Source organism: Protobothrops mucrosquamatus, unplaced genomic scaffold (genome assembly GCF_001527695.2).
Source record: "Protobothrops mucrosquamatus isolate PMUCROS unplaced genomic scaffold, P.Mucros_1.0 scaffold2, whole genome shotgun sequence".
Taxonomy (NCBI): Eukaryota; Metazoa; Chordata; class Lepidosauria; order Squamata; family Viperidae; genus Protobothrops; species Protobothrops mucrosquamatus.
The window spans coordinates 1,940,046-1,952,946 of NW_015386389.1; the positions used below are offsets into that span (position 1 = coordinate 1,940,046).

The 12,901-nt window shown below is 39.7% G+C and overlaps 1 protein-coding gene across 1 annotated transcript in view; it reads left to right on the forward strand.

Moving 5' to 3' along the window:
• MYCBP2 (MYC binding protein 2) overlaps positions 1-12,901 on the forward strand; it is a 145,303-nt gene that overhangs the window by 665 nt on the left and 131,737 nt on the right. Inside the window, 1 exon segment of the mRNA XM_029287366.1 lies at positions 12,004-12,079. Within this exon segment, the coding sequence (XP_029143199.1) occupies positions 12,004-12,079 (76 nt within the window).

Consider the following 12,901-nt stretch of genomic DNA (forward strand, 5'->3'; position numbering starts at 1 on the left):
CGTCCCCCCTCCTCTTCCCCTCCCCTCTCTTCTTCCCCTCCTTCTCCCCCTCTCCTCTTCCTCCTCCTCCCTTTCCCTCCTCTTCCATCCTCCCCATCTCCCCTCCTTCCTCCTCCCCCCCTCCTCCTCCCTCTCCTCCTCCTCCTCCTTCTCCCTCTTCTTCCTTTCCTTCTGACTGGTCGGTGGGCATCCTAAGCAGAGAGGAGCATCCCTCGGTGGTGGTGGAGGCAGGCGAAGCCAAAGGGCAGCCAGTCGGCATCTTTAACATGCTTTTCCGGGCCCCTCTGGAGTCCCATGCAAGAATTTCGCAGCTGTCTCCTTGCCTGCACTGCTGCTACTGCTGCGGCTCATCCCCGTCCCCTCCATTGGGGAGCCTTTTGGGTACCCCGAGCTCTTTGCCATTCCTGGGTCGGTTTCTAGTTTGTGTGGCGAACACCTTTGCTGTCCTGTTTACCGACCACATCTTGAGTTGGGAAGGAAAGGCCGGTGGATAAATGTGCGGGTACACCCAAGACGTTCTCGTGAATTGCTCTGTTGCACTGATGCGGTTACCTAATTTGGGTAATGAAACGTCTGCAAGAAAACCAAGTTCAGAGAGCACCAAGGACCTCTAATTGCTCTCTCTCTCTCTACTATAATTTTACTACGGCCTCTTCTGCGGAATAGATGTGACAGCTGAGTTGTCGAAAGTAGTAAACTTCGTTCTTTAAATTGGACGGATGCACAAAGAAAAGGTGATAGCGTCATCCTGATGCGATTGCTTTTTTTTTTTCTTTTTCCTGCTAGGAGCTTTCTATTCAGACTCTCAGTATCCATTTCGTGCTTATGATTTAAGCGTGGGGGATGTCGTTGCATCTTGAATTGTCTGTTTTCATGATGAAAATATTGCTTGCCCCACTAAGTTGCATGCCCCCAAATTAGCCGTGTCATCATAATGAGGTTTTTAGTATGGCAAGTGAATTATGTTGTGAATGATGATGATGATGATGAGTGGCAAGCCATTCAAATGGAATAAAATAAATAATTATCATCATAAGCTAAAATTGCAAACCCACATAAAACTTATGCCCAAAGGATTAAATATACCAGTTGTTTTGTCAGTGCAGAAATGTGGGTGCTTTCTTAACTTGATTTTCTTTAGAATCATTTTGCATTTGTCAGCAATTACTTTTTATTATGTTTCAGAAGATGCTTACTTGAAAGCGTTTTTACTTCGTTATTCAGTTGAAAAATTCTCCTACTATGATTTACCAAGATTAGTAAGACGGCTGAGATGAATTTTTTTTTTTCAAATGTTGCAGACATCAGATATCTTCAAATGCCAGGATCAGCAACATATTGTGGAGAATTATTTTAATTACGATTACTACAGATGTTTAAACTGATTCTGAGTGGCTGTTTGATTATGGACTTTTGTATGCTATCATGAATCTATGAGAGTTGATGACATGTAAGGGCAACAAATAAATAACATGCATTGGCTGCTTGGCTGCTTGAAGTATATACGGTTGCTGCAAGTTCTGAGAGATTTGCTGATCAGAGTAGTTTAAACCATTTGTAATTATGTTAATGGAGTCTTTTTTTTTTAAAGGAGCTAAGCAATTAAAATGTAAACATTCTTGGAGGTGACTGTATTTTGTCTTCTGGGTTAGCAATGACCTCACCCACATTGTAGGAAAGGGGGAAGATCTTGCAAAGGCAGCATTTTAACTTGTAAATGACATTGGGCGAAGTATTTTCTACTCGTTATTTGATATGTTTCATTCAGAATTGATGTTCATCCTTCACATCCTATAATTTAGTCTCACAGTCTTGTTGAACAGATGTTTTGAAAAAAAAGGGGGGGATCAGCACAGGATTTTGGAGTCATGATTTCTGTTCATTCTGTATATCTTGGTACTTCCTTTATCCACAAATGTAGTAAGATAGGAAATCTTCGATCTTCTTGGGCTCCTTGCCACTCATTTCCCATATTCATGCAGATACTCTAGTCCTGTGATAGTTGACCCTATCTATTTTAAATAAAAGATATATATTGGCCTTTCTTTACAACAATTCTAAGCATAACTTATGCAAAGTGAGCCTCACTAAATTGAATGATGTTCCCAAATAAAAACCGGAGGGTTGCAGCATCTGCTTGCAGATCTGTTTCTATCAGATTTAGCTTTTTAAGAAGAATGCTTTGTAAATAGGCATGTATATCACAGAATAACATTTCAGGGACTCGTTTTATGGAATCCCCACATGGGTTTACACTTTACATCAGTTTCTTCCACAGCAACTGTTATATTACAGGAAAAAAAAACTTTTAGCATCTTAAAGTTGTAATGAATGAATACAGGCGTACAATGAATTTGAGAAACAATACCTATTCAGAAATCCAGATTTCAAACTATTCTGGGTATTTTACTTCCAATCCACTTAAAAATTCTTCCGAAAGACTCGTTACAAATATCTCAATGCAATGAATTATTTTATAATGAAATATTGAGCCTAAATATTACTAGTACTGTGGATATTTGCACAGACTCTGCCTCCATTTGCGGTGGCTGAGTCTATAAAGAGCTAGCAAGTATAGTTCTCTGGGTTTTAATCAACCCCCTCTCCCCCCAGTATGTAATTTTGAAATTTACTACTATAGACATTATCTGTGTGTTCTTTGGAAGGAATTTATTTAGTAAAATTTTGTGCAAGTACAAGAATTTGTAAAGGTGCTTTTTTAAATATATAATAGAGCAATTTTTAATGATTTACATCATTGCGATTGCTAATAAAGGACAGACACTATGATGTTAAATGTATAGTTTGGCATCACATTCTTCATACCTCAAAGAGTCAGAATCATATAAGAAATGAAGGAAAGAGAAATATCCTTTTGTCTCACCTCTTGTTATCTTCTGCAAGTTGAGAAGCATCTGATTTGGGGAATGCTCCCTGCATAAATTAGCATGGAAAGATCTCTTCTTTGTAGCTGTGAAAGAGAAAAGAACTGGCTGTTTATCCTCCAAGAACCTGGATAGACTGTACTCCTTGTACTGCTTTCCCCTTGTAACTGTTTTAGCATCTCACTCATGAGAAAGATTAGGCCAAAAGCTCTGGTAGTCCATCAATTGAGCCCCGTGGCTGGCTGTGGATTTGAGCTGTACTCCAAGGAAGTAATCAGGGCCTCCTTAATATCAGAAAGAAAGAAAGAAAGAAAGAAAGAAAGAAAGAAAGAAAGAAAGAAAGAAAGAATAGTTGGTAGAAAAGGTGAAGTTTTCCGAATAGACCCTACATTGGAACGACAAAAGTTCTGGAGGAAATGCTGAAATACTTATTTATATTATGAATTGTGAAGATGGGATGTGAACTCTCCTTTCCATGGTAACTGCCTGTTAAGGATGGGAAATGAATTTAAAGTATTTTAACTGGCAAAGAGGACTGTCCCTTCTTTTTGACTTCTAACAAGGTTCTAATCCCTGAGTCCTCTGACTTCTTCAGAAGTTGTCAAAAGAGTGAAATTCATGGAAAAGATGGCACAGGGAGTTTATTTTTTAGTATTTTTTTAAATCCCACTTTTATAAGTTCACCCAAGGCAGCAAACATGCATAATATTCCTTCCTCGTCCTGTTTTCTAACTTTCTATTTTCTGAATAGGTTAAACCCATTCAGGAAGTGTTTCTACAGTTTTAGCATCCCTATAGCGTGAACTAAGTGTGACTTAATCTCTCTTTTGTGAGCTTTGTCCAGCAGGGTGTCTTCTGCCACCCTAGCACAGTGATGGTGAACCTATGGCACGGGTGCCAGAGGCGGCACTCAGAGCCCTCTCTGTGGGCACGCACGCCGTCGCCCCAGTCCTAGGCCTTCAGCTGGGTAATAATAATAATAATAATAATAATAATAATAATAATAATAATAATAATAATAATAATGATAAAGTTGGAAGGGACCTCGGAGGTCATCTAGTCCAACCTCCTGCTGAGGCAGGAAACCCTATACCATTTCGGACAAATGGCTGTCCAGTTTCTTCTTAAAAACTTCCAGTGTTGGCGCATTCACCGCTTCTGGAGGCAGGTTGTTCCACTGGTTAATTGTTCCAACTGTCAGGAAGTTTCTCCTTAGTTCTAGGTTGCTTCTCTCTTTGGTTAGTTTCCATCCGTTGCTTCTTGTCCTGCCTCCAGGCGCTTTGGAAAATAGCTTGACTCCCTCTTCTTTGTGGCAGCCCCTGAGATATTGGAACACTGCTATCATGTCCCCCCTCGTCCTTCTCTTCGTTAAACTAGACATACCCAATTCCAGCAGCCGTTCCCTATATGCTCTAGCCTCCAGTCCCCTAATCATCTTTGTTGCTCTTCTCTGTACTCTTTCTAGAGTCTCAACATCTTTTTTACATCGTGGTGACCAAAACTGGATGCAGGATTCCAAGTGTGGCCTTACCAAGGCATTGTAAAGTGGTATTAATACTTCACGTTTTATAAAACCTTTCCGCTTTAGGCCTCCGCCGGGTATATAAAAAAAAAGATTCAATCAATCAGTCAATTTCAACTTCTTGCGGGGGAAAAAAAAATCTTGCAAAGTTGGAATTGATTGATTGAACTTTTTAGTCCCACCCAGTCTGCTGTTACCATTGCAGCCACACCCACCCAATTGGCCACACCCAGCCAATGGGCCACGCCCACCCAGCACCCGACAATGCATAAGTGAGTTTTGGGTTGCAGTTTGGGCACTCGGTCTCTAAAAGGTTCACCATCACTGCCTTAACAGATACTAAGGTAAGAGAAGCACCATTTAGCTCAGCTGTGGACCATGGATTCTCCCCCAGCCAGCATCAGGCTGTTGAAGATACTCTCTTAGAGGAATTTGCAACCCATCCTTCAGATTAAAAAAAGAACCTCAGCTGCCTTCTGCCACTTCTTCCTTAAATCCTCTGAGGCTGTGAAAAATCTGAAACTTTATACAATGGGAGAATGACCTTGAGAGACAGGGGAAGAGAGGAAAGGGTCAGACAAGGGGGGGGGAGCCCCCCAGTAGCTTAGCAGTCAGATAAGGAAACCTAGGAAGGACCTGCTCTGATTGATCAGGTGCTTAAAAATGGCAGCAGAAAAGTTGGTACTTTCAGGCTTGCGAAGATTCTATTAATGTAACCTTACAATGAAGTAGAGTTATCTCACCTATTTGCATTTCCTGTCTCGTTTACCTAGGAAGGTTGACAAAATGTACGTGCAAAGTGTACTTAGCCATTGCAGCCGTGTTGATAAAAGGTTGCTTAAAAATGTTGATAGAAATACAGCCTTCGTTAAAGCAGAGACTTTTAGTGGGGAACTTGGTGAATTATCCAGAGCATCCCTTTGCCCCCCCCCCTTATACTTCCCAGAGGAAAGACCCTCCTCTGAGATGGGGTAATCCTGAGAGAAAATCTCTGTGCTCGTCCCCCCTCCCCATCAAGTTTTTACCATGTCTGGAGAGCAGAAGGAACCCGTGATGGTCCAGCTTGTCTTCTGGATGCCTTCTGCAAATAGCAGCAACTGCTCTCAGTCGCATCTTCATACACCCTGTGAAAGAAGGAGCTGCTCCTGTTACATTTATTTTAATGATGTTGAAGGAAAAGTCTTCATCATGGTTCATTTCCAAGCCGGGAATAAACAACATGGTGACTGCTTTAGAAAGAAGGTTGCAGTTTATTGAAGAGGAGAGCCAGACAGGAAGATGGCTCTGGAAGAAAAAGAGAGCAAGCACATGTAGGGAGTGGGTTTTTATACCCTCTGGAGCCTTTTGTTTGGAGTTGTTCCTGTGGCATGAACTTTGAGCTGAGTCTGAGTGTGCCCTTTGGCATCTGTGGGTTAATCCTATTATGTCCTGTGTTAGAGTTTGGGTGGGGTATGTAGATTTTAGGTGTCTTTGTCTTCTTAATCTTCTAGCTTCAACCTTCCTGAATGGATTATTACATCTGCATTTCTACAGAGCTGGTTTCTGCTTGGGGGAGGGAGACTTGAGACTATTAAGAAAAACTGGTCATGCTTTTCTGCCTCTTTAAGATCCTTTGAGGAAATATATTTTTCTCCCTTTTTAATATTTCCTTGTCTGGGGGGGGCTGACTTCCCACAATGAAAACTGAATAATTGCCCTAGCCCCCCTCAGAATCTTCTATATTGTGTCATATAGTATATGTGGGTATATGCATAATTCTGTATGTATGCATGTATTTATTTTATTTTTGTCATGTTTGGGTAGTGTATATCGGAAGTGGTAACTCTTTGAGAGCTGTACGCAATGAAATTTCATTTTAATGTATGTCGTTTAGTGTACATTCAAAGGGACAATAAAGTTATTATTCTATTCTATTTTATTTGCAAGAAAGCTGGTCAGCCTGATTGGAATTTTTTGATAATAAAAGGGTGAGTGGCTGTCAATGAACTAAAGGGGGTCTGGGTAAACAGGTATTGTGAAAATGTTTCCCTTCATCTAACTTTATCAAGCACAAGAAAAATCTCTAACTGGTATGCATAATTGTTGTTGTTGCTCAGTGGCTAAGTTGTGTCTGACTCTTCGCAGCCCTATGGACCACAAAATATGCCAGGCCCTCCTGTCTCCTGGAGTTTGTCCAAATTCATGTTCATTCAGTTGAAGACCCTATCTAACCATTTCATCCTCTGTCATCCCCTTCTCTTTTTGCCTTCCCTCTTTCCCAACCTCAGGGTCTTTTCCAATGAGTCCTCTCTTCTAATTTGGTGGCCAAAACATTTGAGCTTCAGTTTCGCTATCTGTCCTTCCAAAGGACAGTCGGAGTTGATTTCCTTTAAGATTGACTATTTTTTTCTCATTTTTTTCTTTCACCAACCATTTTTCCCTCTGTTTTCTTTCATATAATTTACCAATTTTACTTTTTTTCCCCCCTCTCGCCTTGAAAATAGTCAACCTATTGACCACTCGGTGACACTAAGAGTTGAGGGGATCTGTCTTGGCTGCCATTGAGTGGCTATGTGCATTTCCATAGGCTCAGTGCATACACTATTGTTGGAAAACTGGAGTTTGAAAAAATGGATTTAGTTGGTGGTTGAAAGTCCCCTAAAAACATAACATAAGTAACGAGGAAGCAAACAGAGTCTCTCTGAGAGAAGCAGCCACCAGGAATTCCTTACCAGATAAACGCCAGAAGGACATTTGGTCCCTTCTTCTGCATTCATGGAGTTGAAGCTAGTTTCTGGAATGTGAGGTTAAGTCAGTGGTTCTCAACCTATGGGTCGGGACCCCATTTGGGGTCGATCGACCATTTCACGGGGGTCGCCAAGCAAGGCTGTCCGCCATTTTTTTTGTCCGCCATTTTTTTCCCCCTTTTCCGGCGGGTGCCTTACCTCCCTTGGGCTAGGCCAGCTGGTGGTCGGCCTGCTCCGTCTCTGCCGCTTGCCAGCTACGCCTCGGCCAGCGCAGGGGGCGGAACCACGCATGTGCGGCGCTCCCGGGCAGGGAAAGTCCTTGACTTACAACCGGTTGGGTAGTCCTTGACTTACGACCGGTTTAGTCCTCGACTTACAACTGGTTTAGTCCTCGACTTACGACCGGTTGGGGTCGCGGCATTAAAAAGGTTGAGAACCACTGGGTTAAGTGAAAGCCGGCCTCTTTGGGAAGATGGATTGTTGGCTGTGCCCAGTAAAACACAGCACCATCTTAATCTGGGTCTAGGCCAGGGGTTGGCAACCTCGGCTCGTTTATGACTCGTGGACTTCAACTCCCAGAATTCCTGAGCCAGCCATGCTGAGGGGAAAGGGAGAGGTTTCCAAGCTGAGCTATGTTCGCTCAGGAATTCTGGGAGTTGAAGTCCACGAGTCATAAAAGAGCCAAGGTTGCCTACCCCTGGTCTAGGCACAAAGATGACATTAATGAGGGGCTAAACCCACCTTCCTAAGGATCCTTGGTGGAATTACAAAGCCAAACCTTGGTTTTTCATGGTTCTGCCTTCCTATAAATGGGCCCCAGAAGGGAGGCTCTTTGGGAAGATGAAAGCTGGATTCCATTTATTCAGGCTTCTCAGTATAGGGACAATTTAAGAGATGCTTTATGAGAAGGAGAATGAATATTTAATATTGCATATACTGACAGCAGCGAGAATAGTATTTGCCCAATATTGGAAAAATAAAAACTTACCAACTGAAGAGGTTTTAATTAAGGAAATCTTAGAATGTGCAGAAATGGATAGATTGACTTTAGAGATTAAAGAGAAAGAAGATTCAGTTTACTTTAGACCATGGGATAATTTTTTACCAATGGTTAGGAAAACGAACTAGTGAGAAATGAATGTGATATGTTATTCTGAATATATATTAGTAAGAATATATGTGGCGTAGTTTTAATTAGGTTTTAGTACAGGTTTTTATAGGGGGTATTTTAGAGCAGGCCTTTATTTATTTAATCTGATTTTAGAATAGATATTTATTGTGATTTTTATTATCACCTGTTCACCGCCCTGAGTCCCGTAAGGGAGATAGGGCAGTATACAAATTTAAATAAACATAAACATAAACATAACTGATACCGTTTGTGATTATTGTTTATTATATTTATTACAATTATTTATTACTATATCAACTATTGTTAATTGAACCTATGTACCCGGACAATAGTCTGTTTGCTAAAGATTGAAAATGCTGTTGGGGGATAACCCCAATGTTGACCCCAACCCCCTCCCAACCCCAATCTTGATCCCAACCCCACCCTAAACCTTAATCCTTATCCCGATCCTATTCTATCCCCAACCCTATAAAACTCAATAAAATCTTTTTTAAAAAAGAGAGATGCTTTGGAGACATTGTTGTGCCACAAACTAGGGATTTGTAATTTATTAATAAAATGCTTACACTAAGCCAATACCATCTGTTAGGGCATAAATATAAAAAAGGTACAAGATGTTTTAGAGATGGGACATAACTCAGTATTGATGATACATTGATAATTTCCAAGGTAGATAAATCATATACCATTATAAACAATGGAAAGACCATGAAACAGAAAAGAGCATTTTACTCCATGGTAAAATGTGGTGGATGTGCTAAAAACTCAAAAGTACTGGAAAGAAATTTTTGGAAATTACATTTGAAATGAAATCACATCTCTTTTTATTAGACATAATCCTATTTAGACATCAAATAAGTTTTTTTATTTTTTTGTTTATTTTGTTTTGCTCCTTTGTTTCATTAATAAGCACAAACAATAATAAATAACAGTATCTGGAGACTTAAGTATTAAGCTCAAGATGGATACTTTATTGTATAACAGTTTGTTGTATTTTGCAGTTGTTGATGAATGCTACCTCTAACTTTGGTTGCAAAATGTAAATAGTGTTTATCCCCACTGATATTTTAGAAATTATAGATGATATAAACCATTTCTTTATATTTAAATTTTAAACATTAGAGTGTGAGTCATCTCTAGTCAATGCTGTATGAATACCATTGTCTTCAAATCATCTTAATATGCTAATTATGTTTTACAATAGTACAATACAACCAATTAAAAGGGAAAAAATCATAACATTTTTGTGTATTATTTATTTTTTTTCCTCTTTCTCCCCACAATCACTTGTGAAAGATGAACTAATCAGGAGCACTGAAGAAAAGGGCCCCTCCTTGAACCAGAATACTGTATTAGCCAAAGCAGGTCCATCCATCTCTTCTCTTAATGCCTGCAAACTCTTCTTTATTACCTTATCTCCTGAGTATAATCAGCAAGTTTTTTTTTATTATTCATTTTACTGATCTCAGAAGGATAGAAGGCTGAGTTAACTTTGAGCTGGTCAGGATCGAACTCCTGGCTGTGGGCAGAGTTACCTGCAATACCGCATTCTAACCACTGCCCTTACATTGTCCTATAACAGTGGTTCTCAACCTTTTTAATGTCGCGACCCCAACCGGTCGTAAGTCGAGGACTAAACTGGTCGTAAGTCGAGGACTAAACCGGTCGTAAGTCGAGAACTACCCAACCGGTCGTAAGTCAAGGACTTTCCCTGCCTGGGACCGCCGTGCATGCGTGGTTCCGCTCCCTGCGCCGGCCGAGGCGTAGCTGGAAAGCGGCAGAGACGGAGCAGGCCGACCACCAGCTGGCCCAGCCCAAGGGAGGTAAGGCACCCGCCGGAAAAGGGGAAAAAATGGCAGACAAAAAAAATGGCGGACAAAAAAATGGCAGACAGCCTTGCTTGGCGACCCCCGTGAAATGGTCGATCGACCCCAAATGGGGTCCCGACCCACAGGTTGAGAACCACTGTCCTATAAGATAGGAACGCATGGGAAAGAATATGTGATTGGTTTTTAATTCCAGCAAGATATTGTAAATAGACAAATATATTTAAATTTCATTAGCATTTAATGAAATCTAAGCAACTGGCACACCAGTTATAATAGTCCTCAGGACAATTGCTGTGGCCTATATCTTGTCTGTTGTTCTTTAAGACTCTGTTAATATGGGAGACAAGAATGACTTCAGGGTACACTGCCAAACTATTGGCTAAATTGTAGTGACATGACATTGAATCCTAAAGTGATCAATATAAGAAAAAGGAAAAATGAATGTCCACTTTTTTACATTGGCAGAAATGAGTTCTTTATTATTCATATTTGAATACCTACAAATGCAATCAACCACTTAATGTATAAGGGTAGAGTATATAAACATAGTTTTCTTGTTCTGCTGAAGTATATCAGAGCTGTAAAGAACTGTAAATTCATACCTCTCATTAGCACCGAGCTATTGTGTCCAATCATTTATTTTTTTAAAAAAGCAAGAAACAAGCAGCTCAGGCAGAAGGATGGCTGTTTCTGGAAGGATGGGAAGTATCATGGGTTTTAATCATACAGTTGACTTTAGGTTAACAGAATAACAAAATAACAGAGTTGGAAAGGGACGTTGGAGGTCTTCTAGTCCAACCCCTTGCTCAATTATAAGAATTTATACCATTTCAGACAAATTCAAATTCAAAAAGTTGGCAAGACCAGGATGAAACTTGATGTTTGTAGTCACTAATGAGAGTTAAGTGTAGTTTAATGATAGGAATTAAGGAAGGAAGAAAAAAAACAGTAAGATTACAAATGAAGCATAGCACATTGCGAACAACAACAAAAATAAATAAATGAATTTTTAAAAAGACAAAAGAAATCCAAGGGTATAAAAGTGTATAAAAATGCAGCGTTGCCTAACTGATAAATTTTAAAAAAAATACAATTTATTCTTATAAAATAGCTTGCTAAGATTCTAAAATGCTGACTTTATTGTTGTTAAAACTTGGAGCTGGTTAAGACGTAATGTTAAATGGATATAGTAACATATAAAGGAATGAACAAAAGTGGCTATGATTCTGCTTTTGAGCTCTCAAGGGTGGGAAGTTGTATGTTGCGCTTATTGTACAGTTCCTGTGTGCACTGAAAGTAGTTGTGGACATTTCATGATATTTCTGGACACTGCAGCTGCTAAAAGGTGAAACCCAAGTTTTCTAAAGTACAGTGGCAAAAGAGGAAGCATTAAGAGGAAACTCTGCACACTTGTGTAGACTTCCATCAGCATGCAAATGGAGATAGGTGCCCTTAAATCAGCATTCTAGGTTAACATCCTCGGATGATTTCTCCAGGATGCTGAAAATGAAATCCTGAGAAACTTCCAATACATGGATCTAGTTTATGCTGAAAGCCATCACAATGGTGATGTAAGTCAGAGGTAATTTTATTTTAGCATACAGTATAATGTCAAGGGCATTATCTCTGAAGGAAAGGCGAAGGGCATAAGGGATCTCCTCATAATCCCAGAGATGTAGAAAAAATGACTGCATCATAGATTTACTGCTTTGCTATGGAAGAATTAATGTATATGTGAATTGGGACCTGGACGTGGGAATCGGCTGGAGATGGAGAGCTTTGAATTTGGTTCATGACAATGGTGGGCTCTGGAGGCCCTTAAATCCAATGAGCTCTTGTGGGATGCTTTTCAAATGAAATAATGTGTACTTAATGTGTACTTAAATAATGTGTACTTTCTTTTTAATAGGTGCAAAAAACTGCTGAGCAAGAAAAAGCTAAAACGGAAGCAAAAAAGTAAATTGAAAATGAGAGCACGGAACAAGGTACATTCTTTTGTTTTCTATTTGTTTCTCTCTTTGTATTTCGGGAAGGAATTAAAAAGTTTGTTAATCATTTGATGGAATCCAAAATATTTGCTACGCTTCCTGTTGGAATTCTATAATTGCTAATGTAGCAATTCCCAACTTTTTCCTTTATGTGACTCGTAAAGTTTTATAGATTACATGTAACCCCTGTAAGGTGTGTTGCCTGTGGCCATTCTGCTGCTTGTGGATCTCCCCCTCTTGGGCATTTAAAACACTTAAAAGTAAATGCAAGTTACTTATTTGATAGCAGAGATATCATAATTACAAATACACTTGAGAGAGGGGATGGGTGGAGAGAAAAAAAAAAAGACTGAGACATCATGAGAACACTGATCCTCACAAGATTTTGATTTCCCACCTCACAGAATCTTGCGGTTTTTTATCATTTTGAAAGTAGGGGCTTCTTGGGACCCCCACTAGCAATAGCATAGGTTAATATAGGTAAGGTACAATAAGATAAGATAAGATAAGATAGCCTTTATTGCCATTTTTACTGTGAATATACTGGCACATTAAAATGAAATTCTGTTGCTTGCTCTCAAAAGAAAGTATATATCAACTCATACACATATATAACACATATATACAGGTGAAACTCGAAAAATTAGAATATCGTGCAAAAGTTCATTTATTTCAGTAATGCAACTTAAAAGGTGAACCTAATATATGAGATAGACTCATTACATGCAAAGCAAGGTAGTTCAAGCCGTGATGTGTCATAACTGTGATGATTATGGCTTACAGCTCATGAAAACCCCAAATCCACAATCTCAGAAAATT